The 22,072-nt window shown below is 46.0% G+C and overlaps 2 protein-coding genes across 3 annotated transcripts; one reads left to right on the top strand and one right to left on the bottom strand.

The window, feature by feature from the left end:
* Positions 1 to 1,073: 1,073 nt before the first annotated feature.
* LOC135390543 (elongin-B-like) lies at positions 1,074 to 1,430 on the top strand. Its single transcript, XM_064620237.1, has one exon. The coding sequence runs from the start codon at positions 1,074 to 1,076 to the stop codon at positions 1,428 to 1,430; it is 357 nt and encodes a 118-aa protein (XP_064476307.1).
* A 1,078-nt stretch (positions 1,431 to 2,508) lies between these two features.
* Positions 2,509 to 21,351, bottom strand: LOC135390896 (synaptojanin-1-like). Of its 2 annotated transcripts, XM_064620867.1 has the most exons (24): positions 21,159 to 21,351; positions 20,624 to 20,710; positions 18,585 to 18,858; positions 17,261 to 17,486; positions 15,988 to 16,071; positions 15,302 to 15,363; positions 15,042 to 15,138; positions 14,046 to 14,209; positions 13,870 to 13,951; positions 13,654 to 13,806; positions 13,433 to 13,589; positions 11,239 to 11,421; positions 11,080 to 11,182; positions 10,417 to 10,557; positions 10,162 to 10,354; positions 9,297 to 9,455; positions 9,058 to 9,211; positions 8,527 to 8,596; positions 8,258 to 8,464; positions 6,600 to 6,678; positions 5,189 to 5,348; positions 4,854 to 5,086; positions 4,305 to 4,715; positions 2,509 to 4,244 (listed from the first exon to the last, which is right to left on the bottom strand). In XM_064620867.1, exons 1-24 carry the CDS (start codon positions 21,283 to 21,285, stop codon positions 4,050 to 4,052), a joined length of 3,801 nt encoding a protein of 1,266 aa, XP_064476937.1. In that variant the 5' UTR covers positions 21,286 to 21,351; the 3' UTR covers positions 2,509 to 4,049. The 2 variants fall into 2 exon arrangements, with proteins under 2 accessions (XP_064476937.1, XP_064476936.1); XM_064620866.1 differs by having other exon boundaries at positions 2,509 to 4,715.
* Positions 21,352 to 22,072: the final 721 nt, after the last annotated feature.

The raw sequence follows: 22,072 nt of genomic DNA, 5'->3' as shown, positions 1-22,072 counted from the left end.
CACCGGCAGCACTGGTTTCCCTACAGCCGGAAGAAAAGTCATTTGTCATTAGACGTTTGTTGTCTGTGGCTAATGAGGCGAGAGTATTGATCATGACCTCCCAGCACGAGGCGCAGGTTAGAGTTGCAGGAATGACCCCAATCTTACAAGCGTTTCCACTTCTCTTGGGGTTATTATTTTATTGCTCTAATTTTTTGTGATGGGTTAGATGAATTTCTACAACAAAGCAGACCACGTTCACGATCAAAGATGATCTTCTTGGAAGACATAAAGCACAATATATAATATCAATTATGCAAGCAGAGGTATGCAGGGTGTTTGCTCTGTGTCCAGAAATTTTATTTAAAGCGAACGATAAAAGAGAAACGAGCGCTACTTTTCAGCTACTTGACTAAGAAACAGGTGCTACTAGTGAAGCAGTACTTACTCAAGTAGCAGAAAAGTACCACTTGCTTTTCTTTTATCGCTCGCTTTAAATATAATTTCTGGAGACGTTAGAGCAAACACCCTGTATATAGAGAGATGGTCATAATTAAGGAAATAAATAAAAAGGAAAAATAATAACGAATTGGTATTGACTCTGGCACATATAGAACATATCAAATAAAAAGAAGGGCTATGAAAGTAGAAACAAGTTATGAGGTGCGAAGTCTCAAAAGACAACACGTTCCTTCCGTACGTAACATGGTAACAGAGAACAAGCCTGTGCATATGTAATGTGTATATGTTTAAAAAGAAAAAAAGAAAGTGACAGCTCGTATTACCATCGTTCCCGAGTGACGTACTTCAATGTTTAAAAGCAGACGATGATTCATTCACATGACTCGCAGTCCTTTCTTCCGCGCAAAATCGAACGAAACTTAAATAGTATTCTATAGCGCCCATATTGAAGAATTGTCGAATAAAAATTTAAATCACGAACACCTGCGCACTTTCTATCCCATAACAAGGCGTCATCCGCATTGCGAAAATCCAGTCACAAATCTCCAAAGCAAGGCAAAGCAGACAACTGCTGTTGGCAACACTGTGCGAGCGAACTTGACCAAAAACCCTTCGAAAGAACACAATTCGAGATGGATGTATTTTTGATGGTCCGAAGGAAAAAAACGACAGTTTTTCTGGACGCGAAGGAGACAACGTCCGTCAAGGAACTCAAGAAGATGATAGCAGGTATCACTAAAATCGCACCGGAGAATCAGACCTTGTTCAAAGATGAGCAATGCATGGACGACAACAAGAATCTCACCGATTACGGCCTCAACAGTGGAACGGCCAAAGCCCAGGCCCCAGCTACGGTGGGTCTCGCATTTCGCGACCCCGAAAGCGGAAAGTTCGAACCCCTGGACATAACACCTCTGTCCAGCCCACCGGAACTGCCAGACGTCATGAAACCGCCGGAATCGCAACCTCACGAACAAAGTGTGGCCTGAAGGAAACGCAAAACCATAGTGCCTCCTCTCTGTCAAGTTACTTCCTTTACTTTTTGGCGTGTTAGGTTTAAAACAAGCTGAGGAACAGTTCGGCTTTTTCTGTTCCCACAACCTGGACGATCAGCTTTCTGAAAACAACTCCGTCGCGTATTTGATTTATCTTGTGGACATTACTGCAACATCGATAATCTTGTCAAACCAACGCTGTACAGTATGTGAATACCCACAAATGTCCTTTTTTTTTTCATTATTCCTTGAGCTTTCATGATTGACTGAGTAAAAAAGGTTTTCGTGCAAACGTACAGGCAGAGCTAGTTTTGGTTGTGTATTTTTCGTGCTGTTTTTTTTTTTGTTTTGTTCTTTCATGTATACCTACTTATGTGAACAAGCGAGCCAGTAACGTTAGGATTACACTTGTGCAAGCTGCACTTAACGCCAATCTGTGTCAAAGTCTGACACTGCTCTCGAGATCATGCAAGCTTCGTACATCAATCAGTGTTAACACTTGACACAACTTTTGAAATCGTGCAAGCTTCATATAGTTCCCCCCAGTAGTGTAGCAATAATGCCTTTCCTCCATCCCTTGTGAATTTACTAAGTAGAGTACCACCTCCATACACACATATTTTTGTGACATTCAGTGTGGCTTTAGCACATGTGTGTGTACATAAGAAATGCCTACGGGTCGTATGTGTCTCCGACACAGAATGGTGCACGTATTTTGCAACGCTGTGAACAAAGGAAAATTGGCTAGTGGGTTTAGGAATAAGATGATCTTTGTGTGGCGGGAAGAAAGGATTATGCTGCTAATCGTTTTTTCAGATTAAAAGCGATGTGCAACCTGAGGCATGCTTTTGTTCTGTTTTCACAACCACTTTTATTGCTGGTGTTTGGGGAGGCTCAGACTACGGTTGTGAGTGCGACTCAGAGTCTCTTGGTTCAAAGCTTTTTTGTTTAGGCTCGAAACCTTGTGTACACGACACCGTGACAACAGTTTAGGACTGTCACACACCCGTCCTATTATCGAACACTGCAAATACGAAACGAGGACAGCATGCAACCCGAGCTCGACAGAGGATGTGCCACAGGGCGTAATACAATACGCAAGATTTATTACAAAACCAAACTGCAAAACTGTGACCTTAATTCAACATAAATAATGAGCATCAACAATATTATTATACACATTTAAAAGCGTCATTAAATGGCACAAGTGTGCACAATTGTTTTTTGTATACATTAATATGTAAATATATTACATCAGCGACGCACGTGGAATATATTACGCGTAACCCTTCTGTGCCCTCATCTATACAGCAGCTACGCACAGTACAGTTTACCTATGAGTACGGTGCAAGTTATTTGTCTACAAACAAGACCGTTGGCAAACAACTAACGACCCCGCACATGCTTGACGGGAAGACTAGGTAATTGAAAGATCTGTCGTGAAACACGATTTCAGACAGACTAGTTCAGCTCATTTATATAATCATAGTCACGTAGTAAGTCATAGACACGTTGCAACAGACTAATAACAAAAGGCACAGACTACGGACGAGACACAGCACAGGAGAAAGACGTTGTAGAAGAAATATCTTTTAGATGCCTCAATGCTGGAATGTGTTCAATACCACATTTAATATCGAGACTCGTCCTCCTGCATCCTGCAATTTAGTCGATGTCCGATATTTGCGCAATTGTGTACCAATATCAGGTTTGATCACCTTTGATATTGTGTTGACCTTTAAATCTAAGTGCCGTTATAATGAAGTATAGCATAAAGTACTAAACAAGTGGGCCAAGCATGATTTGTTTGAGGATCCTTGAAAGGAAAAAGTGTTCCAAGTGTCCAGAAGTGAAGCTTGAAGTTTGAAGAGAGAAAATGCATTTCATTCTGTCCCATTCTCCTTTCATCTAAAGTTTCGTTTCATTAAAAAGTAGTGTATCTTTGGGGCAGAATCTTACACCTAAAACAGTGCAATAACAGAACCAAAACTACGATACGCGCTTCAGAACAAAACATATTTGGTAATGGGCGCTTACGAAACAGAATTCACGGGTATCGCATGAATACAGTTCCCATTCCGAGGCATAGCATAAACACGGGGTACACTGCGAAGTACCTCTATCTCATACAAATACGTACACTGCAGATCTCGAGATGTTGAGGACTGTTCCTAGTAAGCCAAGAGACAATGCGTGGCTGAGCCAACAATGTGTCACACGTCGGCCATTATTTGATTGATCATGCGCGTGTGAATGGATCACAAATCGTATTGCCTGCAGTACACAATTAAGGCCTGCACTCGGAACATACTCATGCCATTGTAGGGCGCAAGGAACAAGGTGGTCATGCTCTGAAAGACTTATATGGTCCTCCTTAAGGAATATCTGCCGGGCGCGCCCTATTGGATCACTCTGGGACGCAGCATCGGACATAATTGCTGGATCAGCAATGGATGTTCAGAATTGAATAGCGAAGATATCGACAGCTCTGTCTTCCATTTGGAAGGCTGCAGTTAATATTTCTTTAGATAATTCTCCATTTAAAAAATAAAAAAAATCTAAAATGTGCGCTGCCTGCACAAACACGTAGCTCGATACTCGTAACCGATTATTTCAATTAGGCCGATATGGCATGGGTGGTCCGGCTTTGGACCTGGCCGGAATCGGAGGCGGCTTTCCGGTTGGCAATGGAGCCGTCATCACGACCGGACCCATCACTTTTGGCCGCGATGGGATTGGAGGAGGCTCAGTTAGGACTGGAGGGGGAGGCGGGGCTTCGCATGGCGGAGGTGCCACCTGCGATTCAACCTGCGGATGGGAAGGTATCTGAGGCGGCGCAGCCGGGCGAGTATCGGGAGGTGGAGGTACCTGCGGAGGTGGGGCGCCCATGCAGGAATCGGGAGCGGGAGGTACTTGAGGTGGTACGCGAGTATTTGGAGCAGGAGGTACGTGAGGTAGGCAAGGAGGGGAAGGGGGAGCTTTGGCAGGTGCGGGTGGGCTTTCCGAAAATGTAGGAGCGGTGGCTTCCACCGGTGGGGGAGGGGCAGGCGGTAAAGTCTGCCACGGTGACGAGGGTGCATCACCATTTTCTGGTGACTGCTGGTTGCTGTCGAACGAATCGACTCGTGGTGGAGGCGGAGGAGGAGGCGGAGTGTCAGGTGGCAGCCCAACCTCCGTTGCCACGGCGGCAGTTGATGGTGGAGGTGGCCTGATTGGTGGAGGCACCGGCCGTGGAGGAGGGACACGTTTTGGCATCGGGGCAGCAGTGCAGCTGGTTTCCTGTAAGCGTGTCAGAAAGTTTAAATAAGAAAATTTGCAGTTCAATGCACAGAGTCCCTCGGAATCAAAAGGCCCCAACCACAATCATCTGTACGAAGTAACGTCAGTAAAAAAAAAAAAAAACGAAAAGAAACGGACCTCTTGCTCGATAGGCTTGATGACATCTGCAGGTGGAGGCCTCGTCGGAGGAGGTGGTCTCGAAGGGGGCGGAGGCCTCGGTGGAGGGGGTCGCCCGGGTGGAACAGAGGTAGGCGTGGATCTCCCAGGAATAGGTGGAGCTGGGCCATCACCCTCCCCAGCAAATGAAGGACTGCTTCTGCCAGAGGAGGAGTTTGAATCGTCCCCAGGGTAGTCAAACTCACTGGACCAACCTGTTAATCCCGATAACCAGTACGTCTGTAATGCCAGCCCCCGACCATGCATCCCTGACAAACACCTCTACACTTCCAAAAAAAAAAGACGGGTAATTTCACCTTCCGAAGGGGTGAAGTCCAATTCTTGAGCCACATCATCCCCGTTCTCCACAGTGGATGCCAGCGGAATGGTGTTGTTGGAACACAGACGCAGCTCGTGTTCGACTGCCTGTGTCCAGTCTGGTGTCTTCAGCATGATCGTCACCTTGTGCCCGTTCACCTGAGATTTACGTACAAAACAGATGCATTATGTTTTTGTGTTAATGTCTTCGGCAACATGCAATCATGTTATACCCAACTACTGCCGACAAAAACTCAGTCAATCTCACGTAGAACCAGTGGGGGATGCAGGGAGGGGCGATCGCCCCCCAAAAAACGTCAGTTTATACATTAGATTTCCCTCTCCCCCACTACGCGCTCCGACAAAGAACCCCCAAACCAAGGGTCTGTATCCGCCCCTGCGTAGAATACGCAAACACAGCCGCGCTCGTTCATTCTCGACTCTCCCCCCGGGGTGTAACGAGGAGGAGACGGACGACCTATGACGTCATAACGTCTGCGCAGTCAGTCGAGGTCAGCGCCTGTCCTTTCCTTTTTGTGCGTGAGGGCTTTCCTCTTTTGTAGTCAGTATACCTGTTCCCTCGGGGAGGGATTAGGAATTGAAAGGGTGACCGTGGGCATTGTCCCGTGGGAGTTTCCCTGTGGGCAATGCTTCTTCAGAGCACTGAACAGCTGACTAGCTGACGATATTCTGAACCAATCAGCGAGCGCGGACGGTGTAGCGTCAGCACACCGCAGCAGGTCACAAGCTGGTACTGCTCTCCACTACTGTTGCGCACAGTCGCTTTTACGCCATACTTTAAATTCAATTTGTTAAATTCAATTTCTGCGATAATTCTGGCTCTGTGGGATGCATTACTTCTCATGGTGCATCTTACTGGCTTACTTAACAGTTTTATAGAAAGAAAACAGGGTGTTAAAAATGGCTTCTGCACTACTTTAAGTGCATGCAAGAGGTCACATGATGCACATGTCAACTCTCTAGCTTTGACTTCTGACCAGTCATGTAATGAGGACTCTCTCCACACGTCACGTGTGGAGTGCTCAGTGTTTCGTCGACATCGCAGAAGATGAGTCACGCTCGCGGCACATCCACGTGCAAGCGAAATGAAATAGATTTGGGTACAAAAGTGGCCATTATTGATGAGCTTTGTAAGGGTAGGAATGATATTGTTGATGACCTAGTAAAAAAAGGTATGGAATGTCAGAGTCAACGATCTTAATGATTGCAAACCAGAGACAGCGACACAACACAAGAGCTAGCCCGAACACAAAGAAGAGCAGACAGCCTGACTCGAGGATGCTTGTACAAAGATTATCTGGATTCGTGCACGGCAAGGGTGAAAAAAAATCATGTTACACGAGAAAAAATAATATAAGGTTTTACTGTTATACTGTAAAAAACACTTGCCGGTTTCCCAGAAAGGTGAACGGCTGCCAAAGCACCCTGCCCTTCAGAGAAGGTCACCCAGAGCGTCTCAGCTGCAAACCTGTGACACATACAACACACACCTAATTGGATTTAAACAAAGCATGTAATGACAGTGGTGCTGCATACAGTGGTAGTAGCCTTGTACATAATAGTCAGCTGTGAGAGCGGCAGATTTTTGGCAGTTGCCTCTCTGTTAGTGTTCACACCCCACAGTACTTATATACAGTGCAATCCCATTAATTATAAAATCTCTTAATTTCTCTTAATTTTAACTTCCGGATAATTTGAACTGATGCCCGGGTCCCGGCAAAGCCATGTGTATTTCAATAGGGGTGAAAACGCCAGGTAATTCGAACATATGAACATGCGCACCTGTTTATTCAAGCAATTTGCAGGGCCGTGTTCGACTACGCATCAGCTCGGAGGCGCCAGCCTTGCGCTGGCGGGCGAGCTAATGGCATGTCAGGGACACCCTTTGCTTATAAAATGCCAAGGAGGAGTAAGGAACGAATCACCATAACAGTGTGCACAAACGCGACTGGTGCGGAACGATGCCGCCTACTCTTCGTCGGCAAAACAAGCAAGCCTAGCAGTTTTGAGCGGGTCAAGACTTCCCGTTGTCTACATAGCCAAGAAAAAGGCAGCAATTTGATATTTTCTGGAACTGGGTTGGTGATATAGTCAACCCTCGATTTATGAACACCCTCGGTTCCCGGAAAAATCGTTCATAAATCGAGAGACTTATCAATCGAAAATTCCGTTAAATCAGTACTATCGGCTGATGAAACAGTATTTGCGAGTTGGGATTGTGTTTATAATGCAATATATTGTGTAATTTTGCTTTCGACCAGGCCTTCTGCTATACACTTGGTCGTCCCTAATGCGTCCCCGGAAAGCCCGCTTGTTGTTAGGATTTTTAGGGGTTAAAAACTGGGGGTGCAATACCTGGAAAAAGATTCGTCCGTTCCGGCATCGTTCATAAGACCATTGAATAATCCCTTTGAACATTTCTGTTGACCTCGGAACGATCCGTTCATAAATTGAGGGCAAAAACGCTGGGCAACTCCTAGTTGGTTCCCAGAAATTCCATTAATTATTCGGATATCGAGGTTCATAAAACGAGGGGAAAATGCACGTAAAAAGTTTGGTTCCTCGTGCTCCTGTTCATAAAACGAGGGAATTCATAAATCGAAGGTTCATAAATCGAGGGTTGACTGTATTTGCGTTCGCGATTGAGGCTTAGCCGCGGCTGAAGAAACAAATGCAAGCACGTACAAGATTATTTTCTAGCCTGAGCTGTTTTGATGCTAATCTGTAAATAAATATTCTGGAAAGAAACGGCCTCTTCTATTTCCGCCATCGCGTGACTGCAAACGTACGACAATGCCTAGCGAGCCATGACGAGTCTCTGACGTGGCTAGCATGCTCTACCAACGCATCGAGCCCTCATTAGGAGCGGCTCCCTTTAGTTCTGACTCCGCTTTGTTCTAACAAATCTTCGGCCTCCTTCGAGTTCGAATTAACGGGATCGCGCTGCATAACTACTGTTACAGGCCGCTACAGAAACACATCCTGGCTTAAGTGCATTTCTTAGCCACGAGTTTGATCATGTGGAAGAAGTTCATAACCAGCCTCACCTGATCAGCACAACTTCCCCGACGGAAGAAAATATTTCCACTAGCTCGTTGATGAAGTCGTCGTCGAAAACTTCGTCCTCTGTTTCGGTACGCACAATCACAGTTCCGTCAGGTGGACCCATCTGCTCTATTACCTCGGCGAATATCTGCTCCCTGACAGATTCGTCGACTTTGGCTACTTCAATGTCGATGTCGGCAACCACGGGCCTTATACCAAATCACAACATTGAGATTTCAACTGAAAGGTGCTTTGTATGAGTACAAGGTACCTGTGGTCAGATGTCTTTAATTCTGCTCTGCCATAATGGGCTATCCTCCCGGGGCTCCAGAAAGGATCCTCTAAATAGGAAAGAAGAAAGACAATTCAATCAAGATACAGAAGATGGCCACATGCTCACAGTACAGATTGGTGGAGTGACGGTGGATGGTGGTCATCCGTACGACGGACCATATCTGACGTCATACGGACCATATCCGTCATTCGTAACGACGTAGACATGATACGGTCATATCCGTACGTCATATGGACCATATTCGTCATTCGTAACGACGTACGACATCATACGGTCATATTCGTACGACATCATATGGACCATATTCGTCATTCGTAACAACGTACGACATCATACAGTCATATTCGTATGAAGTCATATGGACCATATTCGCCATTCAGATCGGCGATCGGACATCGATGATTATTACTGACTTCGTATGGTCCATATGACGGATCATCATACGGATATGGTGGCCGTCAGTGTTTTAATTAATGTGAGCACATTACTGTGGCTCAGGCTCCGTACCAGCTTCGGACTGCAGACGGCGGCGACGAAAGAGGATACGATCCGTCCAAGCTGGCACTCGACATTTCTCGCTCGTGTCGTAATCGTCAGAAAACAGGTCGTACTTGTATGTGGGTGGGAAGCTGATTTCACCTTCAATAAAGTCTTTGAAAACCTAAATAATAGAGAATTCAATTATGTTGTCTCTGCAGAGGTAGCAAGACAAACACATGCAGTTATAAAGAGACAATGACGTGTACCTGACCCTGCTGCTGCTGAACTGAAAGTTGATCGTACTTGAGCAACTCTGGCCAGTTTTGTTGTCGTATCAGCTCCTTGACCTCATCAATGCCAAGGTCGACGCGATAGTTGAAATCTCCGCACCAGAACACATAATCGTGAGAGTTGAGAGTACGTCCCTGGAAGTGGAAGGGGCAGAATCAGATAATTTACGAGCCAACTACGATACGAGCAGAATGACACGTGTTTTACAAAACCGCAAGGTAGGAACCTCAAATAGTACGTCGTTACAGCATTGGGCAACCACCCTAGTGTAAAAACGAGTTTTACCGGGTTTTACTCTAAACGGCACGGCCCTAGGCATAAGAAGTGCGTGAGCTGAGAAGAAACAAACAAAGAAAGGCACAGTGACTTGCCGACGTCACGCCGGCGCTGTGCCGGCCGTGCAGGGCTGCTTTCTCAGACAGTTTTGCAAATTTTGCTGCCCAGTGACAATACACTTTACAACAAAAATATTTTGCATGGTGGCTCACGATAGACAGCTTGACGAATGAGACAGGGTTTCGAACCATGTTAAATGTCACTGCACTGATCCTTTAAGGCAAAGCGAAAGTCGGGTACAGCTTGGGACAAAAGTTTACGGAACACGGCACTCGCGCATTTCTTTATCGGAGCGGTCCCCCGCTAGATGTCGGGAAGAGATCGAATAAGGCACGGGTGACCGGCTGTTTTTTCCATCTCTCAGTATGTGCTTCCGCTCCCGTTTGGTGCTAGGTGCCGCTCGAATGAAGAAATGTGACACCTCGGTGTTCCGTAAACTTTCTGTCCCACGCTGCAACAGGGCCAGTCGAACATTCATTTTCGTAAATTTGCGGGGACACGCACCATTGGGAAAGAGACTCGTCGGGTGATCTCCACATAATCCGCATTTCGGTCTGCTGCCTTAGACTGTCCCGCTGCAAAATGGGCGCAGACAAAGCACAGCGAGGTGCTGTGGAAGAGGCAACGAATTGCAATGCCTCCCTTGTTGCCAGCCGCTCCTCCGAGACCAGTCTTGACCATATCAACAGCAACGTCCCTGCGGAACAGAGCGCCAGTTATTTACGTCGGCGACATGAAATGGACTAGAAAGTGTCTTGCCTGATGTGGGGAGCATGCTCTGGCCGGATGAATACAAACAGGCAGACTCCTACGAGCTGGGCAGATGTGAGGAGGGTATACCTGTGGTCACGGCTAATCGTTTTCTGCAGCTCGGTCAGCCATTCTTTTTGGTTTGAAGTGCTGAAATTTGTTTTTTTGTGCATCAGAGACGGTGAAACCAAAAAATCGCAACATTGATAGTATGAGAGAACTGATGTTCTGAGGCTGGAACAACATAGAAGGGACAATCACATACAAGGCCTCAAGTTGCCTAAGAAATTAACGATGAAAGATGAAAGGCACTGAAAAGGTTAGCCAGCTGTAGGACTCGAACCCACATCTTCTGGATTACCGGTCCGGGGCTCTACCCCGCACCTTGGAAGTCGCTGAGAAGGCGTGTTAGCTTAGCTCAATTGGTAGAGCCCTGGACCGGTAATCCAGAAGATGTGGGTTCGAGTCCTACAGCTGGCTAACCTTTTCAGTGACTTTCATCTTTCATCATTGACAGTATGCTCTGAACTTGTTTGAACTTGTTGAATTCCAACACCTGCTGTTAAAAATGATTGCTATCCTAAGGACTCTGGATAACTAAGGACTCTGGAACATTTAGGGCCTTACAGAGTCTGATATAAGTGCTAGCCTTCATCTCTGACATTAGGTTACCTTGCATTTACAATGTTGCTGGCATTTAGGTCGACAATCTCTTGAAACCCGATGACGTATATGTCAGCTGGAGTCCTATCCACTGCCTGAGAGAAGTCGACAACTGCGAGAACAAGATACGATGAACCCCCGAGAAGATGGTGGCTAGCAGAGGCTCACGTTTCTTTCCTGCTACAACGCTGTTGTCGACGAGCCAGTCGGACATGGGGTGGTTGCGGAAGACGACGCTGTTGAAGTGTTTGCCTCCGTTCACGTTCCACGTGGCTACGGTCACGCGGGCCTTCAGCGGAATCGTGTATTCCAGGTGGCGGGTGCACATCGAACGCAATATACTTGGCGGAACTGTTGAGAATAAGCAGCCAAACCATTTCACGAAAGAGGGAAGATCACTTTATTCATGTTTAGACCCTCGTGTCTCAGGGCTGAACCCGGTAAGACCTATTTTTTACCCTCCGATTTGCATTGCTCTCACTCTATGTAGAACCCGACAAACCGAAAATCAGCTTTCCAAAACGCAAATTCAACCGCAAAATATGGGCACTAGAGAACGCCAAGCACTGCGCATTCAGCATCCTGTAGTCCCACATTTACACACGTAGCGCATTCCCTGCTTACCGTACGAATTTACAGTGGGGCACGACACTGCATTTATGAAATGAAAATATTAAAAATCCTGGTAACCAAACCCTGCGCAACAAAGACGTCAGCAACGCGAACTTTTCTCTCCGTGCGTTTCCGACGGGAAATGGTGGTATCGGCACAGTTGCGTCACCTCACCGCTAGGGGTGCCACCTGTGCAGAAACCAAAATGAAATCTAGCTCTCTGAGCGGTAGCTGGACACAGCTGTGCCATGACCGCCATGTTGGCATATGTATAGGCAGTTTGGGATGCACGAAGAGCAATGTCTGTGTGGCTAACTTTTTTTGTCACACAGAGCTTGGTTACTATGATATTTTTTGTTGGATTTCATCACATAAATGCGGCGGCGTGCGCCACCGTAAGTTCGAACAGTAAGCAGGGGTTGCGGTACGTGCGTATATGTGGGGCAACTTTTTCTACACACACGCCGTACTTTTAAGCCTAATCGAAGAAACAATTGATTCCACCTCTTTACTAGATATCTGTCTTCATGAGGTGCACATTCCCTTCTACTAATTTCCTCTTCCGCTTCCATCTGTTTAGCTCCTCATATTTCTCCAAATACAAGAGCATTCTCCAAAAGAAAGTACAGCTACACCAGAGCTTTACACAGAAAAATGACGAATTAAACTGTGGAAAGAGGATGAAGTAATCGACTATCCTTGCGTTTGCTGACCCAGAGCGAGGGAGGCTCCGCCTCCTAGATGCCGACCAATAGGAGGACGCGGAGGGCAGGCACTTCCCAAGACTCTGTTCTCGCCTAAGAGATGGCGCAGCGTTACGGTTGTTTCGCATGTTGCAAGGCTTCTGCCATGGCGCATCAATCTAACCAACTGCTTTGCCGTCCATTAACCAGCAGCTGCCGGTTTTGCGTGCCGCAAGGCTTCTGCCATGGTGCACCAATCTAACCAACTGCTTTGCCGTCCGTTAACCAGCAGCTGCCGCTGTTTTGCGTGCCGCAAGGCTTCTGCCATGGCGCACCAATCTAACCAACTGCTTTGCCGTCCATTAACCAGCAGCTGCCGGTTTCGCCTGCCGCAAGGCTTCTGCCATGGCACACCAATCTAACCAACTGCTTTGCCGTCTGTTAACCAGCAGCTGCCGCTGTTTTGCCTGCCGCAAGGCTTCTGCCATGGCACACCAATCTAACCAACTGCTTTGCCGTCCGTTAACCAGCAGCTGCCGCTGTTTTGCGTGACGCAAGGCTTTTGCCATGGCGCACCAATCTAACCAACTGCTTTGCCGTCCATTAACCAGCAGCTGCCGGTTTCGCCTGCCGCAAGGCTTCTGCCATGGCACACCAATCTAACCAACTGCTTTGCCGTCCGTTAACCAGCAGCTGCCGCTGTTTTGCGTGCCGCAAGGCTTCTGCCACGGCGCACCAATGTAACCTACAGCTCCGCAGTCCGTTAACCGGCGTACGCGCGGCTCCTGCTTTGCCTCGTTTCCGTGTTGACAGATGGCGAAGCCGTTTGTTAGATTGGTGCACCATGGCAGAAGCAATGCGGCAGGCGAAACAACAGTAATGCTGAGCCATCTCTTAAGCGAGAGCAGAGGCTTGGGAAGAGCCTGCCCTCCGCGTCCTCCCATTGGCCGGCATCCAGGAGGCGGAGCCTACCTAGTTCTTGGTCAGCAAACGCAAGGATAGTCGAGGTAAGAAGGCGGGTCCTTCCCCAAATAGTACAAAGAGCATCACGTGAACAATGCACTTACGATGCAGCATCCCCGTAGGGAGAAGGGCCCGTGCCCTGTCGGCCAGCTCGCTGCTCAGAGCGCTTCCCAGGAGCAGAACGTCGATCGCCTCTTGCTTGCTGCCGTCCAGCAGGTTGTTCTGAATCGTTCGTACCATTGACCGTGACCCATCTTTCAGCTGCTCCCCAGAATGCAAGCAAAGCATGAGGCCTCTGCCAGGATGTCAACCGTTCGACAGTCACCTTTGACTTTCCTTCCAGTGCCCCCGTACCCGCGTAGATCTTGCTCACTTGGTCCCCGTTCTGGACCCACATCTGACGGAACACCTCCATGAAGCGTGAGGCAAGCTGAGGCTTGTCTTGCAAGCCGAGGAGGGCCACTTGACTGGGAAGTACCTATGGCGAGGCACAAACTCGAAAAAACTAGCTCAATGCAAGTAATTTTTTGGTAGTCCGTACCTCTAGTGCAATAAACGTCTGCACGCAATTAGTGCGATCCAAGCAATCTAGACAGTTTGTTCTAAAGGTTCCCGTCTGCTGCCTGAAAACAAAGAATTTGTAAGGACATAAAGTTGGTTGTGAGCAACGAACGAAACCGAGAGCAGAGAGGATGCAAATAAAAAAAATGCACCTACAAGCAGATTTCACTTCCGTTGAAGTAGAAACATCCAAAGCTCGATAGATGAGGTGAGATCTGGTTCTTCAGGTGAATGAGGTTGTCCTGCCGGCCGCCACGACACATGGAGTGGTAGTCGAACGATACCATCGGGATTTTGCGTCGTGATGCCTTGTGGTGGTGCTGGTGAATGATCGCAGTGCTCAGATGTCTCAATACATTTATAATTACAGGCGACAAGCTGCCATACAGTTAGTATTACAATCCAATTACCGTAATTTCACGCGTATTAGCCGCGGCTTATGCGCGATTTTTTTTTCTGTTGTTGATTGTTTTTTCTGACATTTTATCCACCGGTGCGGCTTATCTGATCACTATTTTTCCTTGGTATTTTCCCCGTACACAGGTTTTAACGAAAGAACCGACAGCGTCTCTGGGGCAGCACCGCCCTGCCGATGCACGAACAGTACGTAACATGGGCGCGTCCGCATTCGAGTAGATTGACCTTCCTGGTGTCTTCTGGAAGACCACTGACCCAGCGATCCATGAAAAACACGCAACGAGGGCACAATCTGATCTGGGTAGACCACTAGAACTGACCGAACCCCTGTTCTTGTACACCATGCAGACTCCGGAGTATGGACCACAGGGTTTATGGCCTTCTCTATGGTCTCCGTTGTCGCACAAATCAGTCGCGTCGTATTGCCCGCGGCTTATCTGCGAGTGCGGCTTATCCGCCAGAAAATTTTCAAAACGTTCCGAAAAACGGATCCTGCGGCGTATCTGCGGTGCGGCTTATACGCGTGAAATTACGGTAGTGATTACGGTCAAGTTACGGAAATCACATCACTTGAGTGCTTGCTCATCAAAACCCTGTCACTCTAATTTACACGAATTTGCCCGTACTCATTCTGCAACCTGAACTTGAAAAGAAATTTGTTGTACTAGACACCATTCGTAAGTGTCAAATGTTTTTGTACGGTTACATTGTAGCAACGTCCAGGCAGGAACTCACTTGAAACATCTGGGTTAACATCGACTCTCCTTCCTTGCTGCCCAGAAGATTTATGATAACCTGATCTCCGTATCTTTGTTTGATCTGTGACATGTGCCTGGGGAGGAGAAAGACGATTAGCAAACGCCTTGAGTGGACCGTGTGAACCCCATCTTAGTTAAGAATTGAGAAGAGAACCTGACAAGTGTGCGGTTCGTCTGCACAAACAATGCACATTTCTAAAATGCGTGCTAAATGAATATACGCTCAATGGACAACACCTTTCAAAAGCTGGAGCAGATGCTTCGCTTCCCCTCGACATTTTCACACGGTGAGAACCAACCTGAGATGAACACACCTGGCAGTCATCGAACGTACTACACAAGATATCACGGATAACCTTACTGCAGTAAGTGTTGAATATCGTTATCTGACATTTTTCTTGCATATCCTTATCACAGATAACCTTACTGCAGTAAGTGTTGAATATCATTATCTGACATTTTTCTTGCATATCCTTATCTTATAGGGGCAAGAATTTCTCCTTGCACAATTAAACATCCGTTTATCCATTGCACTGTAAGTGAAAAGCATGCTGCAATTTGCGCATTTCCTAATGTCTTGGTTTCAAGAGGTGCAACACTGTAGCGTGGCCTCCTATTGGTCCCCGCAAAAGATACGCCGTGATGACTGGGCATGCTATCTGAACTGCCATGTCATGCCTCTCGAGAAGGAGAGAAGACTGAAATCGTGAATTGCAATTTCCTTCGTGCACAAATCACAAATGATGTAAGGGACTAATCCTGTTCCTTTTGCACTGTTGTCAAGGTAATGGCATCTTTCATTCCATAACGAGAATTTCTTTGCAAATTTTTTTTTTTATTATGTACATAGGTGGCGTTGGCTGTTGCAGCAAGGACCATGTCATCAAATGTGTTCGAAAGATAGGACTAATCTTGCTACATACCTGCACGCCCGGCTGTTCCCAAAACAGTGGCACGGACCCTCTCGTCTGGACGTATGACGTGATTTGGTCTTCGAGGTAGATAACCTGGTATGCAGCCAAACATATCTCTGATAATGAGGCACTTTAACATAATGAGCAGCACTTGCTTAGACATTTGCCTAGGGTTCCCCTACCAACTTTGCATCAAGATATAAAAAAAGACAGAGCGCTCTATTTAAATGAAACCAACTGGATGTTGTTAGCAGTCATGTATCCTAGTTGCCAGCATCTCTTTCATTGTGCGTAGTTCATGTCTTGAATTATTCCTATAATGGTTCTATGGTCCTCATGCACAAGTTCCCTTATCACATCGACATTTTCGGGGGTTGTGTTCTTGAATGGCCTCCCTGGCATCTCCTCGTCTTCCAACGATGTTCTGCCTCTCATGAAGCGCGAGTGCCACTCAAAAGTCAAAACAGCCTGCAGAACTCATTGCCCCATTGCCATAAGCCTGCTGGATCATCTTGAACGTTTCCATTGCAGATTTGCCGAAGTTGACACAGAATTTGATGTTTGCTCTCTGCTCCAGTTTGCAGTCCATGTTGAAATTGCAACACCTCGTGTACACATGGTCATAAAAACGTGCGTAAGCTCAGCAACCAATGTTCAAAAATGGATGCCACTTGGCGTGAGAACAAACGAAGGTCATCGACATCAACCGCTGTGCACTTGTCCCTGTGGTGCCATCTCTCATCGTGCTACAGAACTAGTCTCTGAACTTCGTACTTTCGCACCTCGTACTTTTTGAGTGGCTTTCTTTTACTGGGAAAAAAAGGGAATAAAAGGAAATAAAAACAGAAGACAAAGCGTACCCCACTGGAAAAACCTCAGTTAGGTTTAGTTAGTTAGTTTTTTTTCCCCCTCAATTCACCCTACAACTTTCCAGGTGGTGCCTCAGCCCTTAGACCAATATTTTAAAAGTCAGCTAATTAATTGTATCTAACTAATTAATTAAGCAAACAGATGTCTCATTCGAGTCGATTTTTATTTATTGCTTTATTGATTTTCTTCCGTGTTAGTGCTGCAACGCAAATGTGACTACGAGCAGCATACAGATGTGGACAGATGGAGAGAGGACAGCAGGAAGGAGTGGGGGACAGCGGGTATTCGAGTAAGGGTTACGCCTTTTTTTGTGTGTGTGTCTCGATAACCTGCGTATCAAAGCCCCTGAAGGTGCTAAAACACCAAAAAAAGTGGAACTTGAAGCGGAGATGCAAAAGGAAGCAAGTCGTACCTGTTCAGTCTCGACAAAGTTGGCTACGTGTCCATCGTCGTTGGTGCCACGGACGTTGAATCGCGTTCCCGCTCGCTCGCAACTGAGTCGCGAAATGAGGCAGACCTTGGCCTGTTGGTGACCGAGGTAGAGGGTTCTCATCTCCACACCTCCGCACATGGCCTTTAGAAGCCAGCGGGAACAGTCGATGCCGTAGCGCAACAAAGGAATGTGTAGGGTTCGGTTCCTGCATTCGAGGTGACAGTAGATTAAGAATCCGTACAAGCCAGATGAACATAAGGGCATATACTAAAGGTTCAAAACTATACAAGTACAGGGTTCGCCAAGATAAACTTCGGGGTTTGTAACGAAGATAAAACAAATAAGAACACTGTCGGAAAGCTAAAGTAGATGTTAGAGGACGTATTATGCCCCAAAATTGTATGTCGATACTGCCACTTGCTCAGTTTCTCTGCGGATAAATCGTGAAAAGACCGCCGAAATGAAAAGAAATGAAAAAAAGACCGCCGCTGCCTAATCGGCTATACCTGTGTTCCAGCTACTTTCCTCAGATAGCAACACGGTCGAAAGCGGCATCGCAGAGAACCAGTCTGCATTCAGTTCCACATGTTCGATGTCGTCTGCAACACCGCGCTCGACTGCTTCGCCATCTGATGGAAAGGAGCTGAACCACAGTTTGTGTTTCAGCTCCTTCTCGTCAGATGGCGAAGCAGTAGAGTGCGGCATCGCAGAGAACCAGTCTGCATTCAGTTCCACATGTTCGATGTCGTCTGCAACACCGCGCTCGACTGCTTCGCCATCTGATGGAAAGGAGCTGAACCACAGTTTGTGTTTCAGCTCCTCCTCGTCAGATGGCGAAGCAGTAGAGTGCGGTGTTGCAGACGACGTCGAACATGTGGAACTGAATGCAGACGACTTTCCAGACGACGAATTTCCGACACTGTTCTTATTTGTTTTATCTTCGTTACAAACACCGAAGTTTATCTTAGCGAACCCTGTATTTTCTATATCAATAAATATAGATACTCCAAAGAAAATAACTATAAATACTGATTAAAATATTGACATTTATCGATATACGTGGTAAGGGCATTTAACGAAAATGTCCATATTTATCTATATTTGCGATAAAAATATTGATTCGAAATATCAGTATTTTATCAGCATTTATTGATACCCATGATTTTAAAAATCTGTTTCTATACATGTCAACATTTGTAAAAAAAAATATTGATACCATGTTCCCACAGCTGCTCTTCATATCACCACAGTGGGTTGATACTGATCTAAAAAAACATGCACTAGGCCTGCGTAATATTCTTACCAAAAGAACCGGTTGTCTGTCTCATTCGTGACAGCTGCACGTTGAGCGCACAGAGTCAAGTCCAGCAGTGGAACGTTCTGGTTGGAACTCCAGACAAAGAAAAAAGTTCCAGCGCCGAGTATCTTGCGCACATCCTGCACCCGTTCCAAGTCTTGCCCGCTGTTGCGCAGCGACACAAACAGCGTATCTGTGATGCGAAAGATCTCGGAGGAGCCCAACTTGCCCACCGACTGGCATCCCGTCACAAGGACGAGGAATTGCACCACAGTGTCTCCTTGAGCGGGGACATAATGACTCATGATTACTCAAATGAGTTTTGGTTTAGCACAAAATCAGATTTCTATATTTAAAAGGTCTCAGGTTTAACTTCGCTGCAAGAGTTTGAATGTATAATAATAAATAAAAAATAAATAGATAAAAATAAATAAAAACAATAAAAAATAAAAATAATAAAAATACATAAATAAATAGGTATATTTTTGCAATGCATTCGTATGAGGTAGATGGGTAGAAATCCAGCGAACCGGTAGAATGTAGGAAGGAGTTGCCTCAGGACAGAAGCCGCCGATATTTCGAACAGAGACTGTTCTTCTTCTGGGCACCGTCCTCATCATTGGCATGGTATTTAAAGGGTTAGGTGTGACGTGTTTAAAGGTTCATGCGAATTGTGGGTCAACAGCCCGGAGGGAAGAAAGGTTCCGTACGGGTTTTTACGGCCGGAGTGAATGGCTGCTTTGTTAGAGTGTGGAGGGGATTATGTGAACGTAGTGATCTAGGCTACAGACCGGTTACAGAAAAATGGAAGGTTCACGAACACGTGGACGAAACAGGACAACAGGCAAGAATTGGCAAGCATAGCGAAAGATAAGGAGGTTAGTGATTACGTGGGGAAAATTACAGAACCAGCAACGTCTTTTTTTTTTTTTTTTTTGTAATGCAAAGTTGTGGCATGCAATAAAGAAAGTAGAAGGTAGTGGCCATGCAGAACATAATAGATTATAATGGAGGTAGAAGGGAAAAGCATATTTTATTTGTGAAGTGTTTCTAGGGTGCCTTGTGATTTGTTGATACCGGACGGGTGAAGAGCGTTGAACTTGTATATGAGATAAGACTCCCTATCACGTCTGTCACGTGTGGATCTAAATCCGGTTTCTAGAATATATAGTTTAATGTTGTCAAAATTGTGACCAGGAACGTTAAAGTGTTCGGCGACTGCTTTGTATGAGGTAGTACCACATGTAGCAGTAGTAGAATTTGGATAAACGTGCATTTTTAGATGAATACCGGTGAACACTGTTGTATGCACGTGCCTCATGTTTAGTACACAGATAACAACACTCTGCTTGGTATTGCTTTTGTTGTGCAATAACGATTGCAGAAGTAATAATCCTGGTTTTTCAAACAAATTGAATTAAGGGTGATCTCATTGTGGGCCTTCTCAAACTTTCTTATGAGTTCAATTCAGTTATGGATACTCACTGTTTCATCTGTTTAAGTGTTTATGACATTTGTTCACACACAACAGGTTAATGTAGCTTTTCTAGTGCGATAGTGTTAGATAGCATCTCCAGTTTACGAAGCCTCTGCTCAACATCACGGCTCTAGCCACCAAACAACCAGACAGCGTGAGAAACAAAACTATGAGACAAATGGCTTCTGCTGTCGCTGTCACTACTTAAGTAGTGACAGCTTGTTTTGCCGAGTGTCTCCTAAAGAGGGTTCCGCTTTGTCAACCACGTTCAAGTACTACTTAAATATTTCCGATACGAGCGCTTTAGCCTTTGCACTAGCAGAATAGTTTGATTTGAGCAACGAAAAACGCTACAGACGAAACGTTCTAGTATGCATTCAATACAAAGACATGCGAGCTTTTTTTTTTTTTTTACTGAATTGCTGCGAATAACATTGGCAGCTGTCCAACTACGAATGTATGAAAGCAATCTATGTGTTGCAAGAACTGGAATTTTTTCACGTCACTTCTGGGCGACAGGCAGGAGATCGGCGCATACGAAAGTGCAAAGTTACCGCTACTATCTTACCAAAGGTAAGCTGAAGAACGCCCAGGGAACCGTGCGCATCTGCCAGTGTTGTGTATTCCTTCTTCACTGTATCTGTCTCGTGTTGGGCTTTGGAGGAAACAAAACGAAAAAGTCAGCAACACGAAAACCTGTGCTTGCAAAATGGTGCTTGCAGACAATGTTTTGTACGCATCACGAGAGACATGAAATTGCAGCTGCACTAGTCGACTCAATCCACGATATCAGAAATGATAACGCATCAGAGACACAATAATCCTGAAGATTAGCATGTAATAGGAAACCTCTGCAAACTCCGTTCTGCAGAAATCGATCAAGATGTCCTAACCTGAGCAATTGCGATCGCACCAACGTAAATGGACACAGTTGCTTCAAGAAACAATGAAAATGCATTAAATTCCCTGGCTGCTTAACGTGAAATAAAATAGCATGTCATTTGTGTTAAAATAAAACTCGGCTTCCTTTCCTGTCGTCTGCGAGCAATGAATGGCAGAAGTCAATGTTTACATCCTGTGCGAGTGCCGTCGTTTGCACTTACAAAGCACGGCGACTGCCCTAGATTCGAAAAGGAGGGTTTCATTCTTGGACCTCTGTTCCAGTAGGACGCTGTATGGATTAGGCGGTCGAATCTTATGGTACACTCTGAAACTTTTGCCCAGCGGCATACTACTGACAGGAACACAACCAAAAACACCCACCGCGCACCGCGCGAGCGAGCTACTGTGCTCTCGATATGCGACGTGAAGCGCGAGATTGTACGAGAACAGACGGACCGGTGTTGCCCGCAGCCAAGGAGCGATGATATGCAGACGACATTTCCAGCGGAAATTATGTTGCTAAATGTTATTTATTCGCTTTGAGAATGGCGCTTCTTTCTATTAAGACAAAATTTTACCAATAAACATTCATACATAGAGGAGATAACACTGCGAAATGTGGGCACCGCGTATAGTTGCGGGCTTATGCTCGTGCGCAAGCCAGCAATACCGAAACTGTTCTTTACGAGTCTTCGCCTCCGGATTTCGTAACAGCCTAACAGGAACAAAGACATTGAGGAGATAACACTGGTGCAATACTATCTATATTTGCTATCCATTGGAGATCCTATCTATCAACACTATCTATAGAACACTAATTGTCAGTGCCTGTAGCAGCATCTTATTTGCAACACACATTCATGTGTAGACTGAGACTGAGTTCTTTCCTAGCTTCCCACCGTAGAAAAGCAAGAGAAGATTAACCAAGCGCGGGGCACCATCATCAGCATTGCATTTCGGTGAGGTCATAGCTCTGCTGAAACCTAAACTTGCATTTACGAGCAAACAATTTTTTTTCTGATGTCTTCTGATACGCATTTGATCTGTATCAGAACATATTCCCCCCCCCCCCCGTATCAGAAACAGCACCATAATACGAAAAAAAAAAGAAAAACTACAGGCGGCAGATGAACGA

The sequence above is a fragment of the Ornithodoros turicata genome, chromosome 4, assembly GCF_037126465.1.
Source record: "Ornithodoros turicata isolate Travis chromosome 4, ASM3712646v1, whole genome shotgun sequence".
Classification (NCBI taxonomy): Eukaryota; Metazoa; Arthropoda; class Arachnida; order Ixodida; family Argasidae; genus Ornithodoros; species Ornithodoros turicata.
This window is presented reverse-complemented; position numbering and strand designations above follow the sequence as displayed.